Consider the following 24,370-nt stretch of genomic DNA (forward strand, 5'->3'; position numbering starts at 1 on the left):
AGGTGATGTAGCTGCAGTATCAAACAATGTGATTTTGGAACAGAAAGCATTAGCGACTACTTAATGATGAAAGTCTCATTTAACTAGGAGGATATAATTTTTTACTTTGTCATGCTACCTATCATTTGTTGAGAGGAAAAAGCAGGGGACAGTGACTGACAGCAATAGGCTGTATATTAATTTGCTTGTATAACCTTAAGGATATACAAGGATACTAATAGCAGTAGTTAATTTGGGTAGAAGAAGGAAGGTGGATAAGGGGAGGAACTGGGTGGTTTCAGGACAGGTAGGAAGGAGAGTTGTTACTTAGAATATGTTTATACATTTATTCTTATACTGTGTGAATTTATTAAAAAATTCTATAACATAATATAATAGGTGTGTACCACTATGGAGAATGCTTATGATGTATTAATTGGAAGTTAAGATGTAGGCCAGTTGTACTCATGGGGATAAAATTAATGCTAAACTTGGCCCCTTAAAAGAGGTTCTAATCTAGAGGTTAACAAAAGAAGACTCCTTTAGTAATGGCTTGATGCCACTTGGACATTCTTTAGATATTTAACTCAAAATGTCATTCATATGTGTAGTCCTTAAAGCCTAATGTTTCCTTACCTGAAGGTAATATTTTATAGTTCTTTTTTTTTTTTTTTTTGATGAAAGTTATGAGGAAGAGTTTTTCTACTTCATCCAAATAGCATCCTTTAACTTTATTCATAAAGCCTTGTACTTGTGCAACGGTAGGAGGACTTATAAAAATGAAGTGTGAATTTTGTAGATCTTTCCTAGAGAACAGTTTCGGTTTTGTTGTCCCTCTAAAATGGTAGAGAATAATGAAATTGAGAAATTTATTTTTGAAATGGAAATATAACTTAGTTTCCTGTGTTCTTTTAAGTACAGTGGTGATGCATCCATAAATTATTTGTAATGATTTTCATCTACTTATAGTTTTGATATAAAATGTATAATTCTCTTTCAGAATCAATATAATCTAGCAAGAGCCCAACAGTCCTATAATTCCATTGTACAGATACATGAGAAAAATGGTATGTTTAGTTAAATAAGTATTTATTGCCATTTATGAAATTTTACATAATGTACTGTTGATATTTATCATGTTTTATTCTTCTGTTTTTGCTTTAATTTCTTACAAAGTACAGCTACTACAGTGAAAACTTTAACCTGAGGATACACACACTGTGTTTCATTCAAAATCTTTGTATCCTAAATACTTGGCCTGGGAACCTCTGAGTCACAGTCAAGATTTTTGAGTAGATTAAGGGATGGATCACTTTACTCACTTGAAATGTATGGTATTGGGATAGGAGTTGAGTTAAAGGCAACTCTAAAGGTGGAGTTCTTGCTGTTAATACTGAGTAAATGCAATCAGGGTCATGAACCAGTTTCTGAAACATCTTCAGACTACTTAATGCTTTTTGACAATTGTACACATTTATTTATTCAAGTAAAAAAGTACTAATTTCAGTTTATACTTAAGAGTATTTGAGTTGTAAATTAAAAAAAAATATTAAAATATCTTTCAAAACTTTATTGGCCTTTTAAAATTTTGCTTATTTTCACAATGCATGTTTGGAGTTTTTGTCTCTTAATAGTGAGGCAATAAACAAGTAGACTTGGAATCAGAAGACCTATTATCAAGTGGCATTTGTGTCACTCATTAGCTCTGTGGCCCTGAGCAAGTCCCATTACCGCTCAGCCTCATCTCTAAAATTGGCATGATGTCTGTCTTGCCGAACATGAGGAAAAAGCAAGTAGTGTGTACGCACAGCATTTTATAACCAAGTGCTGATATTCATGGTAGCTGGGGTAGTGAAACTGATGCTTTTTTGTGCAGAGTAAGTAAATTGATAGGAAGTAGTTTTCTTCAAGAGTATTTACAGTAAAGTGTTCTTTACTTTGCTAGAATGTGGTAGTTTGTGACTTAAGATTTGTGTTTTGTGTGTGCTCACTTTCATTTTAATGACAGAGCAAACTTGCCACTTTTGCAGTGACTGCTTACTTCTGAAAGAGTAGTATTCAAAACAATTTTCAAGCTTCTGAAGAGGGAAATGATAAAAAACTTGAGGACAAAGCTGGGTTTTCATAATAATAATCATATCTAGCACCATAAATTAACAGACCCATAGACTCCTGTATGCTACTTCATTAACCACGTGGATGCTTCACTAATCTTGGTATATTCATACTGTTCCAATGGCAATTTCGTACCAAGCAATACTTAAATCTCATTTGCCTTTTTAGAGAGAGCTTATATTTTTGTTGAGCTTAGAAACATATTTTTTTCTTATGTCTTACTTTTTGTTAAATTAGATGTTGTAGTCAGCATTCAAAAATGTTTATGGAAACTGTATTTGAGAAAGTGTGGGTGTGTGTATAATTAGCTATGGTGAAAGAGCAATAGATTCAGATTCAAGAGATGGCTTCTAGTACCTTCTGCTGCTAAATCTGATCTTGGGCTTACTCACTTAATCAGTGCACCTGCTGGGATGGCACCCTCACTGGTAAAATGACATCACTGCCTGATGACAGTCCAAGTTCCTCTTATTCTAAAATACCAGGATTTTGTTTGGGGGATAGCTGTTTTCAGTGTGGTTTCCTTTCAAATACCGAATTGAAATGAAATATGAAACCTAGCTTGTTGCCTAATATTTCCACACTGTTCTCTTTTGGTAGAAATGCCATTAATATAGAGATCTTATGTTGAAAACTCAAGTACAGTTTATTCATAGAAAATAACTTTATATTGTGAACATAAATATCAAAATGCTATGTTACCAACCCAAGTGTAAGTTTAATTTTTACAGTAGGTTTACAGAGAAAAATTATGGGTAGAGAAAGTAACCTTAGTAAAATGCCATTTCTCCTAGTTGGTTTAAGAATTAAAATATTTTAACTGTTTTTTTCCCCATTCTTTTTCAGGCTGGTACACCCCTCCAAAGGAAGATGGCTAAATGTGTTGACTTTTATATGTTTGGACCGATGTTGCTTTAAAGAAAATCTTTCCAACATGCAGACACAAGCTTTGAGTGCCCCTATAACAGCAGTACCGAAGATGTTAGCTAATAGATATTTTAGTGGATAATCTGTCAACTGATCCAGTATAAGTTACAGCCTTTCCATTTTTCTCATTTTAGGTATCTTGGACTGAGCAGTGGGGCCTTTACTATATTTTTCCTGATAAATACACATACTGGCCACTCCTTATCATCTCTTTCTTTGAAAGGTGAAATGTGTTAAGCAGACAAGTCAGCATCAGGTTACTGAAGCTGCAACTTGAGGGCAGCTTTCCCATTTTGAGCTCATGTGTTATGAGGATTTGCAATATATTGTTCCATTTAAAGCCAATAAAAGTTTAATTGATGTTTAATGTTGGTTTAGAAAATTTTAAGGTGTTCTAAATCACAGTAGCTTTTTCAGGTTAAAACCATTTTATGATATTGCCAAAATAATGACAGGAAACATACTTATTAAACTGTTAAAGTTTTTTTTTATGGCTATGAAGATCTGAGTTGTTTTCCCAAGATTTGCTCTTTAGTAAGTTGTACTTTTCAGGCAAAGCAAAACAGGGCTGTGCCAATTCAGGCTTGTAAGTAGTCATTTCCACTGGGGCATCAGAGTCTTGCTGGGCTGAATCTGCTTCTTGTTGGTTCAATATTTACTATGAAGAAGAGCTTGAAATATAGAGCTTGAAGTTATTTTAAATACTAAGTCATTTTACGTTTCCATTTTATTAACGGGATGTTGCAATCAGTTGTAAACTAATAAACTTATAAAGTGATTGGCACAAAGACTCTTTGAACAAAAACTGCACAGTTAAGTACAAAAAGTAATTTGGAGACCTAAAGTTTTTGCTATAGTCATAACAATGGCTTTTACATTGAAAGACTAATAGGAACTCTACATATATTAATTCTTTTATAAAACCTGACTTAAATCAGTGTACTCTCCATTTTATTGCCTTACCAGAATCAGTCCTGTTGGGTTGGTAGTAGATTTTTTTATATACCCAAATTTGATTTAAAAGTAAACTCTAGTTATTAAGCACTTTTAAAAAGAAATCCAGAAGCACATTTTTTCTGCACAAACCAATTACAAAGTTCAAAAGTGTTTCTTACGGTTTGAGACTCAGTTTTTAACTTTGTAAACCACATCTGAGAGACTTGGCACTTCTGCATTATTGTGTTTAATTTCCTTTTTTTTTTTTCTATTTTGGTTAAGAAGACAGTAGAAAAAGATTTTCTGGCATTCTTGTTCACTTGGTTACATTTGTATAAAGTTCTGATTGCCAGTTGCTCAGATAAGTGACAAGGCAGAATTCTTTAAAGCATTAAAGTTCCTTAAACCTAAGGCTAAATCTTGAATACATTATTGAATTCTTTAATATCCTGATGGCTAGCAGATTGACAGCTGCACATTCGGCATGCTTTGTTTTTTTTTTTTTTTTGGTTTTTGGTTTTTTTGGGACTTTATTTTTCATTGCAGATTTATTTGGCAATGTACAGTAAATTTTGTAAACTTGCATCAAGTTTATGAATAAAGAACCATTTAAAAAATAACTTTGTCACTTTCCCTCATAAAAGATAGTCTTTGCTTCAAGTTTCTACAGGCTATTGGGTTTCTGGAATAGGATTATATATGGTGGGATGGGGTGAGGAGAGGCTTGAGGGGAAGAGAGGCAGATTGATTTCACAAGAGAAAGCTAGAGAATCCAGAATTGGTGTGTATAGACTTGGCATACTCAGGGTTTCCTCAACCTCTTCCCTCTCCCACACTCATTTTTTAATATAAATTCAAGTGCTACTTTCTTCATGGCTGTCCCTAGTTCCCGAAGTTACAGTAATCTGCTCCCTCTTTAGTATACCCATAGCCTCTTACACAGTTGTCAGTTTATCTCACATACATACATATATCAGAAGTCCAGAGGTAGGAAAATTCTAGGCATGGTACCTCTGCTGCTTTGAGATTTTTCCATGTTGGTTTCATCTTTGGATAGACTGTTGTCTTGAATGTGCAGCCACCTTAATCCATCCAGAGGTAGATAATGGTCCTGTTGTCTAGTGTCTCCTTAGGAAGTGAGGAGCTCTTTAGAAGTCCCCCCCACCCCCAAAGCATTATTGCCTCTCACTTTTCCTTGGCTAGAACTAGGGCCTGTGTCTACTCCTAAACTAATGGCTGGTGAAAAGAATGAGACCTTCATGATTAATATGGACCAGTGATTCTCAAGTTATGATTTGGAGAATGCTGGAGACTCCTGAGACCCTTCTAGGAGGTTTTTAAGATCAAAACAATTCTCCTGACACTAAAGCATTATTTGCTATTTTCACTTCATTCTCTCACAAGTGTACAGTGGAGTTTTCCAGAGGCTACGTGATGTGATAGACGTGATATTGCAACAGACTGAATTCAGAAGCAGATCAAGCTGTCTTCTATTAAGCCAGAAATTAGAGGTTTGCAAGATGTAAAGATGCTACACTTATTCAATATTGGAGGGGGAGAGTGGTAGAGATTTGGTAAAGTTATTTTTTCATAAGTTATTTTGTTTATGTGTCATGAATTATTTTAAGTGAATTAATATTACAATGTTTTAATTTTTAAAAAAATAAAATTTATTTATTTTTGGCTGCGTTGGGTCCTCGTTGCTGCACGTGGGCTTTCTTTTAGTTGCGGCGAGCGGGGGCTACTCTTCGTTGCAGTCCGCGGACTTCTTGTTGCGGTGGCTTCTCTTGTTGAGGAGCACTGGCTCTAGGTGCATGGGCTTCAGTAGTTGTGGCTGGCAGGCTCTAGAACACAGGCTCAGTAGTTGTGGCGCACGGGCTTAGTTGCTCCGAGGCGTGTGGGATCTTCCTGGAACAGGGCTCGAACCCGTGTCCCCTGCATTGGCAGGCGGGTTCTTAACCACTGCGCCACCAGGGAAGCCCCCAATGTTTTAATTTTTAATATGGTAAATATAAATAGTCATAACCCATGTAAAGAAGCTCTTTGGTGTTGACAATATTTAAGATTGTGAAGCAGTCCTGAGGCCAAAATGTTTGAGACCAGCTTGTTTAGACCAACCAAATTTACCAGTCAAGAGCTGGGCATCAGATCAGGGCCTTGTTAGCAAGGAAGCGGCAAGAGGAATAGATGTTAGCTGGGGATACAGCAGTATCTGCTGTGCTTACATTCCTTCTATCTGTGGTTCTCAAGCTGGGCTTGCATCACGGGAAAGCTTAAATAACAGTAAAGCTAAAACTATGACTGCTGGGCCCCACCCCCAAGTGTTTAAGTAGGCCTGGGGTGAGGACCGAGAATGCGCCAAACCGAGAATTTCTCAGGTGAATCTTGATGCTACTAGCAGGGAACCAGTGTTTGGGGCGTGCTTTCACAGCAATGGTAGGTGCTCTTTAAGCCGTTGAACACATTCAGAACTTGAGGGCTGCACGGTGTTGAATAAAGGTGGTGATTTTCAGTTTAAAACAGATACTGCCAGTTCAAAAATTGGACTCATGCTGATAACAGGCATTGGGGCTGTGAAGACCCATACAACATTATTTAGTCTGTGCCTTCCAGAACTCATGAATTAGAGAAAGACCTGCACCGACAAAGAAAATACCGCTGCAAGTGCAGTGAGAGGCACAGAAGGAGGTGGATATGGTTCGACTGCGGGAAGCCTCCTGGAAAGTTCCGGGAGGATTACAGGACGCGCGGCCACCCCTCCAAGCACCTGCCGGCGCTCCCAGACCAGCGCCGGAAACGTTTTGGCTTGGAGTCACGTGGGCGCCTCTTCAGCGGCCCCACCTCCCCTGACTGGCCGGAAGTGGCGCGCGCGCGCCTGCTCAGTGCGCGCACGGCTCGGCCTACGCCGCTCCCTCGGAGCCGCCGTACTGCTTCCCCGTCGTGTTGGTGAGGCATGGAGCCGGTGGGCGGTGGCGGTGGCGGTGATCGCCGCGGCTCCTCCCCCGCAGACCCGCGAAGCACCTTCGTGTTGAGTAACCTAGCGGAGGTGGTGGAGCGTGTCCTCACCTTCCTGCCCGCCAAGGCGTTGCTGCGGGTGGCCGGGTGAGGGGAGAGGAGGCGGGAAGCTTACCTCGGGACTTGGCGGGGTGGGCGAATACCGTCGGGACCCAGGGCTGATCCGGGCTCCCTATCCCTACCCCTGCCCCAGGTGGTGGCCCCATACGCTAGGTACCCCGGCCGTAGTGCTCCCGGGGACCTTTCCCAGAGGAGCCAGGTTTTCTCCGCCCCCGGCTCTCCCTCCGAACCGGCGCCCGACGCCTCCCCCTCCCGGGGACTTTGGATCCCGCAGGAATCTCCTGCAGTTGCGCTAATGGGTGGTGGGGGCCGGAGGTTTGTGAGCCGCGGGAGAGAGGGAAGTGAACGTCCGTTCACAGCCCTTTGTGCGTTTGCGTCCCCAGCGTGTGTCGCTTATGGAGGGAGTGCGTGCGCAGAGTGTTGCGGACACATCGGAGTGTGACCTGGATCTCCGCGGGCCCGGCGGATGCCGGCCACCTGGAGGAGCATTGCTTGGTCCGCGTGGTAGCTGAAAAGCTTGAGGCAAGTAAGAAGGGGTGTTGTGTACAGTCCTTTGCAGGGTTGGTGGGTCAGTCGTTGAGAACTAAATGCAACCATTTTGTATATGGCGTTACTTTTCGTAATTTAGGCAAGTTTTTCTCGTGACATGAAAAGATTTTGTAAACATCAGTTTTAATGACTGTGTATTGTAAGGATGTGCTATGGCTGCTTTGACCGTTCTTCACATATTGGGTATTTTATGTATCCAGATTGCCACTATTATGAAAATGCTGTTTAGAACCATCCTTTTACCTGCTTTCCTTGTCACTGTTTTGCAGGGATGGTAACTGAAGGATCTCTATTGCATAGTGTCACATAAAAATGCCAAGAACCAAACCCCAAAATTTCAATCCCTGGTCCTGTTTAAAATTATATGTTTAGTATAATCTAAATTATTAAAAGCAAAAAAGGAAGAACAGAAAAGAAATAAGCCAAAATGCTAGCCAACAGTTTCCTTTGGGGGTAGAAGTGTGTGTGTGTGTGTGTGTGTGTGTGTGTGTACACTGTGTTTTTAAAAACTTTTGTTTCTTTTCCTTCAAATTTTTACCACTGCAAGTATTATTTTTATTTAGCTTTAAAAGTTTATATATTGCAATGGCTGTTAAAGCCAGGCAGACTTAGGTGTGAACCCAGCTGTGGCACATACTAGCTGTGTGACTTTGAAAATGTTACCTAAACTCTCTGAGCCTGTAAAATGAAAAGAAAATAATACTGTTTACACTCTTACAGAGTTGTAAGGATTAAATAATGAAAAGGTAACCCATGTAACATTACCTACAGTGCTAGGAATATAATGTTTTCAATAATTGAAAGTATTATTCTCTGTTAATAGCGTTACTAAAATTCATATACTAATACCCTTAAAGAAATTTATACATTGTAGAAAACTCTAGTGTGGAGACAAAAACATGAAAACCTTGTCCAAATCATTCATGCTCTTTTCTTTGTGTTTGCCAAATTATCTAGTAGACATGATACTTTATAGCCATAAAGAAAGTTGATTTAGCATTTTTACTAGAAATATTTTAAAATCCACTAAAAATTTTATAAGACATCTTGTCATTTGGAACTTCTTTAAATGAGGTTCTAGTTGTCTTCTATTTTGCTTTGAGAACATTTCATGTTGAGGATTGCCACTGTCACTTCTAGTGAGACTTGGGAAGGAAAATTCAGCAGTTGCTTCTCAGTGCGTACCAGAGAAGAGAATCATAAAACCTCAGGGTTAGACTTCCAAACTTTAAGAATAGGAAACCCAGGGCCTAAGCACTTCCAGGGGTTATTCTGCTGGTTTATGGCAGAGTCAGCACTAATACCTAAATCTCTTAAATTCTCTCTCCTTTTCTCACTACACCAGGTATCACAAACTCAAATGACTCCAGAGTTAGGTAACTCACAGTGGGTGGATGACTCAGTGTGACATCATAAAAAGTGATAGGGCTATGGCAGACCAGATAGTGCTTGCTTCTCCTTGGCCCCAGTCAAGGGGAATGCAGTCTAATAAGTGTTGCCAGAATGTCTACTTTTTCAAAATAAATCCACATTTTATATAAATATTTCGTGGGAATTTTAAATGTTGGCAACCAAAATACGTGTGTGTCTGTCTGCTTTGTTTTCTTCAGGAAAATTAATTATTTTAAAATTTAAGTATACTTGAATTACATCACTAAGTTAGTTCCAGATGCACAATATAGTGATTTAATATTTCTATACATTACAAAATGATCACCATAAGTCTAGTTCTCCTCTGTCACCATACAAAGTTATTATAATATTGATTATATTCCCCATGCTGTACGTTTCATCCCTGGGACTCATTTATTTTGTAACAGGGAGGTTGTACCTCTTAATCTCCCTTACCTGTTTTACTCATCCCCCAACTTCCCTCCCCCATGACAACCACCTGTTTATTCTCTATCTATGATTGTTTCTGATTTGTTATGTTTGTTCATTTGTTTTGTTTTTTAGATTCCACATATAAGTGAAATCATATGATATTTGCCTTTCTCTGTCTGACTTATTTTACTTAGCCTAATACCCTCTAGGTCCATCCGTGTTGTCACAGATGGCAAGATTTCATTCTTTTTTTATGGCTGAGTAATATCACATTGTATAAGTATACCACATCTTTATCCATTCATCTATTTGTGGGCACTTAGGTTGCTTCCATATCTTGGCTATTGTCAATAATTCTGCAGTGCATATATCTATTCAAATTAGTGTTTTTTTGTGTTTTTTTTTTCCTCCCAGAAAAATACCCAGAGGTGGTATTGCTGGTCATATGGTAGTTCTGTTTTTAATTTTTTGAGGAACTTTCATACTGTTTTCTACAGTGGCAATATCATTTTACATTCCCATCAACGATGCATGAAGTTACCTTTTCTCTGCATCCTTGCCAGCACTTATTGTTTCTTGTCTTTGATAGTACCTATTCTGACTAGTGTGAGGTGGTATCTTGTTATGGTTTTGATTTGCACTTCTCTGATGATTAGTGATGTTGAACATCTTTTCATGTGTCTGTTGCTTGTCTGTAAGTCTTCTTTGGAGTCTGTGCAGGTTCTCTGCCTTTTTTTATATATAAATAATTTTTATTGGAGTATGGTTGCTTTGCTCTGCCTATTCTTTAATTGGGTTGTTTGGTTTTTTGGATAAGTTATATGAGATCTTTGTAGATTTCAGATATTAACTCCCATAAGAGATATATATTGTTTGCAAATATCTTCTCCCATTCAGTAGGCTGCCTTTTGGTTTTGTTGATAGTTTCTTTCACTGTGCAAAAGCTTTTTAGTTTGATGTAGTCCCATTTGTTTATTTTTGCTTTTGTTTCCCTTGCCTGAGAAGACATATCCAAAAAACATTGTGAAGACTCATGTCAAAGAGTGTACTGCCTATGTTTTCTTCTAGGAATTTTATGGTTTTAGGTCTTACATTTAAGTCTTTAATGCCTTTTGAGTTTATTTTTGTGTGCAGTGTGAGAAAGCAGTCTAGTTTGATTCTTCTGCATGTAGCTCTTCAGTTTTCCCAATACCATTTATTGAAGAGGCTGTCTTTTCCCCATTGTATATTCTTGCCTCCTTCATCATAGGTGAATTGACTATGTAAGTGTGGGTTTATTTCTGGACTCTATTCTGTTAAATTAATCTATGTGTCTGTTTTTGTGCCAGTACCACGGTGTTTTGATTACTGTAGTATAGTTTGAAATCATGGAACGTGATACCTCCAGCCTTGTTCTTTTTTCTCAAGGTTGTTTTGGCTATTCCGGGTCTTTTCTGTTTCCATACAAATTTTAGAATTATTTGTTTTAGTTTTATGGAAATGCCTTTTGGTATTTTCATAGGGATTGCATTGAACCTCTAGTACATTGGGGTGTATGGTCATTTTCACAATATTAATTCTTCCAGTTGATGACCACAGCATATCTTTCCATTTGTGTCATCTTCAGTTTCTTTCATCAATGTCTTATGATTTTCTGAGTACAGGTCTTTTACCTCCTTGGTTATTTTATTCCTAGGTTTTGTTTTTTTTTTTAATTTATTTATTTTCTTTATTTTTTTGGCTGCGTTGGGTCTTAGTTGCGGCACATGGGATCTTCGTTGAGGCAAGCAGGATCTTTCATTGTGGCATGCGGTCTCTTCGTTACAGCGCTTGGGCTTCTCTCTAGTTGTAGTGCGTGGGCTCTGTAGTTTGCAGCACGTGGGCTCACTCATTGAGGTGCGTGAGCGCAATAGTTGTGGTGTGTGGGCTTAGTTGCCCTGCGGCATGTGGGATCTTAGTTCCCCAAACAGGGATCGAACCCACGTCCCCTGCGTTGGAAGGCGGATTCTTTACCACTGGACCACCAGGGAAGTCCCTTTTATTACTTTTTTAATATCTATTATTTAGGCTGCAGCATGTGGGATATTTGTTGCTGTGTGTGGGATCATTTTAATTGTGGCATATGGGATCTTTAGTTGCAGCATGCAGGATCTTTAGTTGTGGCATGTGGGCTCTCTTAGTTGGGGCATGCGGGATCTAGCTCCCTGACCAGGGATTGAACCCGGGCCCCCTGCATTGGGAGCATGGAGTCTTAACCACTGGACCACCAGGGAAGTCCCAGTTCTTTTTGATGTAAATGGGATTGTTTTCTTAATTTCTCTTTCTGATAGTTCTTTGTTAGTGTATAGAAACACAACAGATTTTCTGTATATTAATTTTGTATCCTGAAACTTTACTGAATTCAATTAATAGCTCTAATAGTTTTTTGGTAGTGTCTTTAGGGTATTCTATATATAGTATTATGTTATCTGCAAACAGTGAGAGTTTTACTTCTTCCTTTCCAATTTGGAGTCCATTTATTTCTTTTTCTTGTCTGATTGCCATGGCTAGAACTTGCAATACTATGTTGAATGAAAGTGGCGAGAGTGGGCATCCTTGTCTTGTTCCTAATCTTTGAGGAAGTGTTTTCTTTCAGCTTTTCACTATTTAGTATGGTGTCTATTTAGTATGATGTTAGCTGTGAGTTTGTCATATATGGCCTTTATTATGTAGAGGTATGTTCCCTCTATATCCACTTTCTGGAGTTATTATCATAAATGGATATTGAATTTTGTCAACAACTTTTTCTGCGTTTATTGAGATGATCATATTTTTATTCTTAAGTTTGTTCATGTGGTGTATTATATGGATTGACTTGCAGATATTGAACCATCCTTGCATCCCTGGGATAAATTCCACTTGCTCATGGTGTATGATTCTTTTAATGTATTATTGAATTTGGTATGCTTATACTTTGTTGAGGAGTTTTGCATCTGTGTTCATCAGGGGTATTGGCTTGTAATTTTGCTTTTTTGTGGTGTCTTTATCTGGTTTTGGTACAGGGTGATGCCTCATAAGAATGAGTTTGGAAGCGTTTCTTCCTCTTCTTTTTTTTGGAATAATTTGAGAAGGATAGGTGTTAACTCTAAATGTTCGGTAGAATTCACCCGTGAAGTTCCATGGTCCTGAACTTTTGTTCGGGAGTTTTTAAACTACTGATTCAGTTTCAGTGTCGCTAATTGGTCTATTCATATTTTCTGTTTCTTTCTGATTCAGTCTTAGGAGATTATATGTTGCTAGAAATTTATCCTGTTCTTCTAGGTTGTCCATTTTATTGGCATGTAATTGTTGATAGTAATCTCTTCAGATCTTTTGTATTTTTGTGGTGTCAGTTGCAACATCTCCTTGATCATTTTATTTTATTGATTTCAGCTCTTTTTCTTGATGAGTCTGGCTAAAGGTTTCTCTAAATTTTGTTTATCTTTTCACAGAACCAGCTCTTAGTTTCTTTGCTCTTTCCTGTTGTTTTACTGTCTCTGTTTCATTTATTTCTGCTCTGAGCTTTATGATTTCTTCTAACTGGGTTTGTGTGTTCTTCTTTTTCTAGTTCCTTTAGGTATAAGGTTAGGTTTTGTAACTGAGATTTTTCTTGTATTCTGAGGTAGGCTTGCATTGCTATAAACTTACCTCTTAGAACTGCTTTTGCTGCGTACCACAGATTTTGGATCGTGTTTCCATATTCATTTGTCACCAGGTATTTTTTTCTTGTCACCAGGTATTTGATTTCTTCAGTTACCCATTGGTTACTTAGTCACATATTGTTTGGCCTACCAGTGTTTTTTTGCCATTTTTTTTTCCTTGTGGTTAATTTCTAGTCTCATAGTGTTGTGGTCAGAAAAGATGCTGGATGTGATTTCAGTCTTCTTAAATTTATCGAGACTTGTTCTGTGGCCTAGCATATTATCTACCCTAGAGAGTGTTTGATGTGCACTTGAAAATAACGTGTATTCTGCTGCTTTTGGATGGAATGTTCTATATGTTATATCTGTTAAGTCCGTCTATCTTAATGTATTGTTTAAGGCCAGTGTTTCCTTGTTGATCTTCTCTCTGAATGATCTGTCCATTGATGTAAGTGGGGTGTTAAAGTCCCCTACTATTACTGTGTTACTGGGACTTTCTCCCTTTGTTTCTATTTGGTTTATGTATTTAGGTGCTCCCTTTTTGGGTGCATATATATTTACAATTGTTATATCTTATTGGATCAATCCATTTATCAAAGTAATGCTACGCAGCTTGCTTTTCATTTCCATTTCCATGGAATACCTTTTTCCATCCCCTTACTTTCAGTGTGTGTGTCTTTAAATTTTAATTTATTTATTTTTTGGCTGTGTTGGGTCTTCGTTTCTGTGCGAGGGCTTTCTCTAGTTGTGGCAAGTGGGGGCCACTCTTCATCGCGGTGCGTGGGCCTCTCACTATCGCGGCCTCTCTTGTTGCGGAGCACAGGCTCAGTAATTGTGGCTCACGGGCCTAGTTGCACCGTGGCATGTGGGATCTTCCCAGACTAGGGCTCGAACCCATGTCCCCTGCATTGGCAGGCAGATTCTCAACCACTGCGCCACCAGGGAAGCCCTGTGTGTGTCTTTAGATCTGAAGTGAGTTTCTTCTAGGCACTATGTATATGGGTCTTATTTTTTCACCCATTCAGCCAGTCTGTGTCTTTTGATTGGAGCATTTAGTCCGTTTACATTTAAAGTAATAATTGATAAGTATGTACTTATTGCTGTTTTGTTCATTGTTTCCAGGTTGCTTTTGTAGTTCTTTTTTCCTTCTTTTGCTCGCCTCCCTTGTGATTTGATGACTATCCTTAGTGTTAGGTTTGGATTCCTTTATCTTGTGTGTGTGTGTGTGTGTGTGTGTGTGTATCTATTACAGATTTTTGGTTTGTAATTACCTTGAGGTTCATATATAACAGCCCATGTATATATTTGTGATTATTTTAAGTTGATGATTCTTAAGTTCAAACACATTCTAACAAACCTGCATCCACCCACACCTTTTATTGTTTTTTACATTATATTTTCCTTTTTTGTTTGTTTGTTTGTGTCCCTTAACTACTTTTTGTGGATATAGATGATTTTATTACTTCTGTCTTTTAACCTTTCTACTAGATTTTTATATTTCCTAGTGTGGTGTTTTTCTTTTCTGTTTAGAGAAGTCCCTTAAACATTTCTTATAAAGGCTGTTTACAGGTGCTGAACTCTTAGGTTTTGCTTGTCTGTAAAACTCTATATCGCTCCTTCAAATCTGAGTAATAGCCTTGCCGGATAGACTGTTCTTGATTGTGGGTTTTTTCCTTTCATCACATTGAATATATCATGCTGTTCCCTTCTGGCCTGCAAAGTGTCTACTGAAAAATTTGCTGACAGTGTTATTGGAATTCCCTTGTACCTAACTAGTTGCTTTTCCCTTGCTCCTTTTAGTATTCTCTTAATCTTTAATTTTTGCCCTTTTAATTACAATGTGTCTTGGTGTGGACCTCTTTGAGTTCATCTTGTTTGAGACTGTGCTTCATGGACCTGGATGTCTGTTTCCTTTCCCAGATTAGGGAAGTTTTTAGCTACTATTCTTCAAATAAGTTCTCTGCCTCTTTCTCTCTCCTCAACTTCTGGGACCCCTATATTGTGAATGTTAGTACTCTTGATATTGTCCCAGAGGTTTCTTAAACTATTGTCATTTAAAAAATTTTTTTTGTTCTGTTCAGCTTGAGTAGTTTGTACTATATCTTTTAGTACACTCATCCATTCCTTTGTATCATCTAAGCTACTGTTGATTCCTTCTAGTGTGGTTTTTATTTCAGCTATTGTGTTTTTCAGATCTGTTTGATTCTTCTTTATCACTTACTGTTAAACTTCTCACTGTGTTTGTCCATTCTTTTCCTGATTTCATTGAGCATCTTTGTGATCATCATCTTGAACTCTTTATCAGGTAGATTGCTTATCTCTCTTCACTTACTTTTTCCTCTGGGATTTTGTGTTGTTCCTTTGTTTGGGACATATTCCTCTGTCACCTCATTTTGCCTGATTTTTCTGTTTTTATTTCTTTGTATTAAGCAGGTCATTTATGCTTCCTGGTGTTGGAGAAGTAGGAGATGTCCTATGGGGCTCAGGAGCACAGTTCCCTCTGGTCACCAGAGCTATATCCTCTAGGGATGCCCCTTATGTGGGCTGCAAGGGCCTTTCTGTTGTGGCAGGGCTGATTACTGTGGGTGTGCTGGTAGGCAAGGCTGGCCCTCCAGCCTTATTGGCTGCCAGGTGCTCCTCATGTGGAGGCTGCCAGCTGCTGGTGGGTGAGTCTGGGTCCTGGTGAAGTTGGCTGTGTGGCCTGGAGAAGGGGCTGGAGCTGGTGGGTAGGTAAGCCCTTGGCACTAGTAGACTAGAGGGAGGACTCTAAAATGGTGCTAGCCAGCATCAGTGTCTTCCTGCTAGAACAAGTTCCTGTAAATGGCTGCTGCTAGTGTCTCTGTCCCTAGGGAGAGTCCCAGTTGCCTCCTGCCTCTCCAGGAGTCTCTCCAAGATCAGGAAGTATGTCTGACCCAGACTCCTTTCAAATTACTGCCTCTTAGCTGGGACTCAGGGCATATGAGATTTTGCATGCACCCTCTATGAATAGAGTCTCTGTTTCCTCCATCCCTCTGGCTCTTTTGTACACAAGCCCCGCTGGCCTTCATAGCCAGATGTTCTGGGGCCTCATCTTCCTGGTGCAGGACCCCTGGGCTGGGGAGTCCAATGTGGGGCTCGGATCCCTCACTCCTTGTGGAGAACCTCTGCAATTGTGATTATCCTCCCATTTGTAGGTCACCTATTCAGGGGTGTGGGTCTTGACTATACTGTATCTCCAGTTTCCCCCTTCTGCCCTTCTCATGGTGGTTCCATCTTTATGTCTTTAGTTGTGGAAATTTTTTTCTGCTAGTCTTGAAGTTGTTCTCATCAATAGTTCCTCTGTAAATAGTTGTAATTGTAGAGTGCCTGTGGTAGGATGTGAGTCAAGGTCTTACCACTCTGTTATCTTAGCCACTCCTCCCCAAATTATATTCTTTGAAAATGCCTTGTGGACAAAGGAAACTATATCCATAGGTCTTATCCAGCCCTTAAGTGACCTCAGGGTCATCATTCTTATCTCAGTATGTTTTATGAGTTTGTCTATATGGAATCTATTCTGAAACATCTTAACTTTCCAAAATCAACATTTCTTTTTCATTTAGTCAGTGTTGAGGCTTTGCTATATGCTCACTTCTTCATTCCACTTTGATAGTAAAAATCTTTGAAAATAACCAGCTTAGGAGGAAAAATATGTTCACCTTTTCATTTAGTTGAGCCACTTTGCCACTTGTCTGTTATGAATTTTGGTGGAAAACAAATAAGCCCAGGTTGTAAGGGCTTACAGCCCTCCCTTGTTAGTGGAGACAAGACACAACCAAGAATGACTGGGATGTCAGGGATGTCACATATGAGGTCAGAGGTCCTAAGGAAGTCTAGGAAAAGGTTTTATAGAGGGTCTGGCACTTAACGCTGTTTCTTAAGGGAAACAATCTTAAATCAAGTACAAAAGGGAGAGAGCTGCAGAAGAATATATACAGAAGTGGGCTTGTCTGGATAATAGTGAGCAATAGATTCCTGTAGGAAACTAGTTGGCAAGCTGGAAGTGAAGGCCTGGGTTATTTAATTCGGTAGGCAATGAAAAGAGGAATGATATGGTCTGTATACCTTCCCTCTGTTGCTGAGATGTTTCTGTTGCTGTGATACCTGTTCACATAAAGCAAGCGGAATCTTCTGCTGGTACTTATTTTTTAAGAGCTTAAATTATTGTGAAAATGAACTTCTTGAGTCAGGCTGGAATGAGTTTGACTTGAAGAAATAATAGATGCTCAACAAATGAATGAACTGAAAATGAAAGCTCATGAGTGAAAAATGAGTGAGAAATGGATAGACTCAGAATGCCAATACTGACCTGAAGGGAGGGTAGGGCAATAGTAGTTTGGACCAGGGCAAAACTTTAAGGGACCACAAAAGCATTCATAGATTTGTGTGATCAAATTCTGATTTTTTTTTTTTTCCTTTGCAGAATGTCCATATCTTACCACGGACAGTTCTTTACATGGCTGATTCAGAAACTTTCATTAGTCTGGAGGAGTGTCGTGGCCATAAGAGAGGTGAATATCAAAGGAAAAAGTTTTGGATTTTTTTTTTGTTCCCTATGTACCTCTTTTTGGAGATAAATACTGTTCTCATTCTGAGAGTTACTGACTTTCTGAGGCTATGGGCCTACTCCCTGCAGAATGCATGAATATGCTGTCTTTGAACTTTGAGAAGCCCTTTTGCTTTGAAGATTGATTTCTAAACCTTGTGGTACAATTGAAACAAATTCTTTAGTAAGGTGTTTTTCTCTTTTTGAAATACTTTAATCCTCCAGGCACTTCTTTTTACTATTAAAACAGGATGTCTTCGGCTATTCAAGCCTTTTATTGTATTGGATGACCATTTACCAAGGTTATCTGTAGACACTGCGCATTCTTCTTGGCTTGCTAAACGAAGAAGCAGACTGTATCCCATGTTGGGCACACTGAGGCCCAGAGTTAGACTTGGATAGTGGATTATCATTGTCTGATTTGAATCCAGGTGACTGTGTGGTAGAAAAGTCATTATGCTTTAATATCAGCTGAACAGAAAGGTATAATAGTAAATCTGAAAATCAGCTGCTACTGCTGATGTCATTGAGGCAAAAGCATATGTGAACAAGTAGAAAAAGGCAAACTGGCAATGTTTAAGGTCAGATTTAGAATTTAACATATAAAACAAGGGCTCAAAACAGAAAATTTTGTTTTTAATCAAAGCTTTTAGACTTCCTTGTAAAGTGTTCTGGTGTAAAATAATTTAATATTTGCTTTTTTTCCCCCTTCCTCATCAAATTTGACCTTAAATGGATGACATTGAATAATTTTCCTGTGTTATTACAGCCAGGAAAAGAACTACTATGGAAGCAGCATTTGCCCTTGAGACGCTATTCCCAAAACAATGCCAAGTCCTTGGGATTGTGACCCCAGGGATTGTAGGTGAGAGAATACCAACTTGATTTCCTTGCTTTGCGTTAATGTGGGGTCCTATAGATTGGTGGGTTATTTGTAGCGTAACAGCATGTTTATATTTTTGGCCATCCAAAGTACAATAAAGTTGGTCATATATACCATCGTATTATATTTCCCTTATATTTATTTTCCTTAGGTTATTGTGGTTAATATTTCAAGTCTCAGGGCTGTCCATGTAAACCAAATCTAATTCATATCTTTCCAGGAGCCATTCATAAGAGGACAAAGATCTCATTCTTCCTTTCTACAAACTGGAAAGTATTAGCAAGCATTCTTACTTTTGTCAGTTCAGCCAGAACTGTTTCTGGTGGATAAGGGTGAGGTAGGGCTGGGATCAGGAGCTGCAGTAGGCCTTACCAGGAAACTTCTCTTTCTCTGCTTGGCTGCCACTGTTTGAAGTTTATAGCAGGAACTTTCCTTTTCCAAGTTTGCTACTGGTGAATTTTTGCTGGTTTTAATTATTTTGACTTCTGTTCTGTAGCTAATGGGGGGAGCGAGATCCTGTTAAAGCTGTCATGGTGCAGTGGTTCAGATCCCTAGATTGGGATCCCAGCTGTACCACTTTAGTATCGGTATGACTTTGGGCGAGTTAGCTGACCTCATGGGGCTTCAGTTTCCCCATCTATCACATGGGGGTGATTGATAGTACCTTCTTCAGAGGGTTTGAGGATTAAATGAGTTAGCACATGTACAGCATTTAGAATAGAGATATGCAATAAGCGGTGACTAAATGTTAGCTATTATTATTTCTTGTTGCACTCCATAAATGGCATTTTTAATCTTCACTGAGAGACTTTTGATTGGAATTTAGGAGTCTTGTACAATGAACTACAAAGGATTTCAAGTGTTTACAGATGAATAAGGGTAAATATATGGTTGATGGGGGACTGTTTCATCCCTCCTGCTATCGGCTCCCACCCCTATACTATTATATCAGCCCCATCACCACAAATTTCGTTTCTCATTGGATTAAAAAAAATGACGGCAGTGACTGATTTTCTTTTAACTTTCGAATTTTCCTTAAATGAGTGATCTAGTTTTTACCATTAATAGTTATTAACAAATGCTTCTATAGAAACATAGCTTTCATTTCTTACATCATTTGGTTAGGCCTCCCCACCCTACACGCTGTGGCGTCCTCAAAGCATGACTAAGGTTCTCCTCTTTAAAATTTCAGCTGGGGGTTAGGGACAGGAGAGGGCGGGCCAACCTGGGCAACACTCTTGCCTCCATGACCCCATAGTGAGGGGTGGGCAGTCTACCTGAAGCCTTCCTCTCATGTTTGCCAAGTTTCAGAGCAGTTGGGCATCTTTCTTCCTAAGTTCTCTTACGATCTTCATGTCGGGAGTGAGTATCATTCCAACTCCCTTTCGTCGGGACCTGTCCTCTTGTGTTTCCTTGGACCTACTCCTTACCCTTCTTATTGATTCTTGTTCCCACAGCTGAGCACTTTCTTTGTTCCACATATGTCACAGAAAAACTTCCACCAAGACAGTTGATTGGATTCCTTTTTCTTAGGCCACAGTTAGCGATTATTTCTAAAATAGCCATTGGCTACTAACCCATCTTCCTTCTTTAGGTTGGGAAAATTTCAAGTTTGAGAATTTGTTCATTTTTATATATACAGAGATCATTTTCTTTCTTAATTGAGGTAAACTTTACTTACAGTGAAATGCACAATCCTAAGTGTACAGTTTAATGAGTTTTGACAAATTCATATCCTGGTGAAACTGACATGGTAGTCAATATTTAGTATGTTTCCATCACCCCAGGAAGTTCCCTCATGCCCTCTTCCTGCCATTCCCTACTTGCCATAGGAAACCCCAGTTCCAATTTCAGTGACCATAGATTAGTTTGGCCTGTTGTTGAATGTAATATAAATGGAATCATGTTATATACTCTCTTTATCTTGGCTCTTTCACTCAACATAAATATTTTTAACAACATGATATTTTTGAGACTCATGTTATTTTGTATATGAGTAATTCATTAAAAAAAATTCTAGAGTAGTATTCTGTGACCTAACTTGAATTAATTTTTGTGTATGGTATAAGGTAGGTTCAGGGTTAATTTTTTTTCATATGTTTATCTAGGTATTACAGCACCATTTGTTGAAGACTTCTCTTCCTCATTAAATTGTCTCAGCACCTTTGTCAAAAATAATTGGCTGTATGTTTGTGGGTCTGTTTCTGGATTTAATTCTGTTCCATTGATTTATTTGTGTATCCTTAAGCCAGAGTCATATTACTGTAGGTCTTGATGTTCTTTTTAAAGATTGATTTCCATAGATCTTGATGTCCTTCTTTTTAAAAATTGCTCTGGCTATCTAGGTCCTTTGCATTTCCACATATATTTTAGAAGCATCCTGGCAATTTCTATAAAAAAGCCTATTGGCTTTTAATTCAGATTGTCTTGAGGCCTGCTATAGACAAAAAAATTGCTTTTATGTTTTGATATTTTTTGTAGAAGAGGGCCTCATAATAAACTCTTAAATTTTATTTTCATGTTTTTAAATTCAGAATATGTTATGTGGGGTTTGATTAGATTCTGAAATTTTCTCTTTGAAAATTTTTTTTTCCATTTTGCTCTATCTTTGGTTTCTAAAAGGCTTATTAACACTTTTTTTTAAGAGTTTCTTTTTTATACTAGTAATAGCCATTTACTGTTTTAAAAAAAAAGTAAAGAAAAATTAGAAAAGAAAAAAGAAAAAAATTAAGCTACTTTAAGCTTTAAGTAGAGTTAACCACTCTGTTAATGTTATGATGCATAACCTTCCAGACTTTCGGTATGTAGTACAGAGTATAGATACAGATAGATTTGTAGTATAGATATATGTATAATATGTGTGTATATGTATGTGTGTGCATAAAATATATATATATATATTTATGTAAAATACAGTTTTCAGTGAACTTGTAATCTGCAGTATTTGTATCGGTCTGCCAGGGCTGCCATAACAAAATACTATAGACTGGATGGCTTAAACAACAGAAATTTATCTTCTCACATTTCTGGAGTCTGGAAGTCCAAGGTGTTGGCATTTTTCCTTTCTCCTGAGGCTTCATTCTTTGGCTTACATACAGCCACCTGCCTTCTCACTGGGTCCTCACATAGCTTTTTCTCTTTTCTCTGTATGCCTTCATCTCTGATGTTTCTTCCTCTTCTTGAAAGGACACCAATCTTACTGGATTAGGGCCTGACCCTTGTGACCTCATTTAACCTTAATTGCCTCTTTATTTAAAGGCCTTATCTCCAAATACAGTTTTATATATATATGTGTGTGTGTATTTCAATTCTACACACACACAATATATATAGTGTATATAATTGTCAAATGTTCTATGATAAATTTTACAAGTAGAATTGCTGTGAAGATGTAGTTACTACCCTCCCCCCAACTTTTTATTTAGAAAAGCTTTAAACCTATAGAAAAGGTGAAAGAATAATAGAATAGTACAATAAACACCCATATATCCTTCATCTAGATTCACTGTTGTAAAAGATTTTGCAACATTTGCTTTTTCTGTCTTTGTTTATGAAAACATTTCTTTCTGAACAATTTGAAAGTAAATTGGAGGCATCATGACCTTATACCTCTAAAAATTTCAAAGCTGAGAAACTCTTACTCAGATAGTGGCCTGTTACCTTATTGATTATGTTAGTGACCTAAACTGAAGTTACCTAGGTGTGGCTGGGTAATTTACACCAGATGAAACTTCTGTTTTTATTGAATCTGTTCACAAAACTGTTTAACTTTTTTCCTAGTGACGCCAATGGGATCAAGTAGCAATCGACCTCAGGAAATAGAAATTGGAGAATCTGGTTTTGCTCTATTATTTCCTCAAATTGAAGGAATAAAAATAAAACCCTTTCATTTTATTAAGGATCCAAAGAAATTAACACTAGAAAGGCATCAACTCACTGAAGTAGGTAAGTTGTTATTATTTACCATTAATTGCCCATATTGTTGATTGATTTTGTTTGTTACTTTGAGAGAGTCTGAGTTACGTACACGTTACTGCACATGTGGATAATTCAAATTAGTGATTAACAGAGGCTAGTGCAATATTTTTTTTGGTAGAATGGATTTACTTTTTAAATTATTTTAACTTACATTAAAGCCTGAGAGAACCAGAGATGAATTTTCCATAAATACTCTGTTGATAATAAACTTACTTGTATTTAATTCTGAATTTTGAAGGATTTTTTCCTCTTTGAACATTTTCTTTCTTTTTTTTAAATAATTTTTGCCCGCGTTGGGTCTTCGTTGTTGCGCGTGGGCTTTCTCTAGTTGCGGCGAGCAGGGGCTACTCTTCATTGCGGTGCGCAGGCTTCTCATTGTGGTGGCCTCTCTCGTTGCGGAGCACCGGCTCCAGGCGTGCAGGTTTCAGTAGTTGTGGCTCACGGACTCCAGAGCGCAGGCTCAGCAGTTGTGGCTCACGGGCCTAGTTGCTCCGCAGCATGTGGGATCTTCCCGGACCAGGGCTCGAACCCGTGTCCCCTGAATTGGCAGGCGGATTCCCAACCACTGCGCCACCAGGGAAGCCCTTGAACATTTTCTTATCATTTTGCCCTATTTTGTTTTTTGAAGCTGAAAAGTTTAAGGTTTTATTTCTCTTTTATGCTAGCAATAAGCATTTGTTTTTTCAAAAATTAGAAGATACAGGTTAGTTCAATATTGACTAATTAGAAAGATGGGAATTAAGTGTAATGAACTTGATAAGTTTTAGAAATAGTGTAAGTTAAGGCAGAGTCTATCAAACAGCGGTTTAGTAGGATATGTCAGGCAGGAAGCTTGGCTGGAGTAGACAGGTCATGCATGAGGTGATTTTGAAGAGGTAAAGGGTTAGCTCAGTTTCTAAGCTCTGATAAGAAAGCTTAATTTAATATAGTAAGCAACAAACTAATTATTCAAGCAAAGCAGTGTTAAGGCCTTGCATCTACCTCTGCAGATGAACTGATTGGGGTTAACTTGTTAGAGAAGCTTGTTTGGCCTTTGACTCAGTGCCTTTGCTGAAGGTCATATCGCCAAGCCTCCTCTGTACTGTCTTTTTGGGTCCAGAAGTAAGTGTGGTGCCTCCTGGGCATGCTCCCCTCTGCCCTATAGCAACCCGGGGAATCCATGATTGAGGTCCTCATGGTAGCACTGCTTGAAGCTAGAAGCCTAGTTTTGTCCATTTACAAGAAAGACCCAAAATCTTGAGTGGAAGGAACCATCTATTTTATGATAAAATAGTTATTAGATTTGTTTTAGACCTTGTTTGCATTACAGTGCTAAATAAGTATAGGAATCAGAAAACTGAAATGAAAAAGAGCCCCACGTTTTTCTGCTGTGTGAAGCGTTTTTATTGGTGTCCTTTCCCTAAGCTGTTTGCTGTCAACAATTTTGGCTTATTCCAAGGCATCATTTTCATCCTGTTCATGGCCTTCTGGAAATTGAGGCTTTGCCTAGATTGAGATGATAATCTCTATTCTTTCCCATACTATTTTCTTCACTTCTAAAATTGGACCATTGTCTTTTATGTGGACAAGAAGATGGAGGCCTCTGAGGTGGGAAGGAGTGAGTGGTTGGAGGCTGTGGGACGTGCCTTCTCCACAGCGTCCCAGCCTGCACTCCTGAACCAGACACCCGGAGCAGCTCTTATCTATGTTCTGTGACAGTGGAAGGCACCCCGTTCCTGGTAGTGTCCCTCAGGCTCGGCACACTTTCTCTGTAAAGGCCAGATAGTGAATATTACAGGTTTTGCCAATGATACAGCCTCAGTTGCATCTATTCAACTCTGCCGTTGGAGTGCAGAAGCAGCTACAGACAGTACGTAAAAAAATCAGCTTTGTTCCAATAAAACTTTATACAAAAGCAGGGTC

At 38.5% G+C, this 24,370-nt stretch overlaps 2 protein-coding genes across 4 annotated transcripts in view; both read left to right on the top strand.

Annotated features, from left to right (window-relative positions):
• The window catches only part of UBE2Q2 (ubiquitin conjugating enzyme E2 Q2), a 70,410-nt gene extending 65,851 nt beyond the window's left edge, over positions 1-4,559 (top strand). For both annotated transcript variants that reach the window (XM_061181864.1, XM_061181863.1), the window contains 2 exons: positions 980-1,046; positions 2,941-4,559. In XM_061181864.1, coding sequence (XP_061037847.1) covers positions 980-1,046; positions 2,941-2,972 — 99 coding nt within the window. In that variant the 3' untranslated portion in view covers positions 2,973-4,559. The remainder of the gene's footprint in view (positions 1-979; positions 1,047-2,940) is intronic.
• Positions 4,560-6,853: 2,294 nt separating this feature from the next.
• FBXO22 (F-box protein 22) overlaps positions 6,854-24,370 on the top strand; it is a 30,434-nt gene continuing 12,917 nt past the window's right edge. Inside the window, exons 1-5 of one of the 2 annotated variants that reach the window (XM_061181866.1) lie at positions 6,854-6,903; positions 7,416-7,554; positions 17,485-17,572; positions 18,377-18,472; positions 22,271-22,435. In XM_061181866.1, coding sequence (XP_061037849.1) covers positions 17,518-17,572; positions 18,377-18,472; positions 22,271-22,435 — 316 coding nt within the window. In that variant the 5' untranslated portion in view covers positions 6,854-6,903; positions 7,416-7,554; positions 17,485-17,517. Of the gene's footprint in view, positions 7,060-7,415; positions 7,555-17,484; positions 17,573-18,376; positions 18,473-22,270; positions 22,436-24,370 lie in introns of both variants that reach the window. The other variant, XM_061181865.1, reaches the window with a different exon arrangement.

This window comes from Eubalaena glacialis, chromosome 2, assembly GCF_028564815.1.
Source record: "Eubalaena glacialis isolate mEubGla1 chromosome 2, mEubGla1.1.hap2.+ XY, whole genome shotgun sequence".
In the NCBI taxonomy this organism is placed as follows: Eukaryota; Metazoa; Chordata; class Mammalia; order Artiodactyla; family Balaenidae; genus Eubalaena; species Eubalaena glacialis.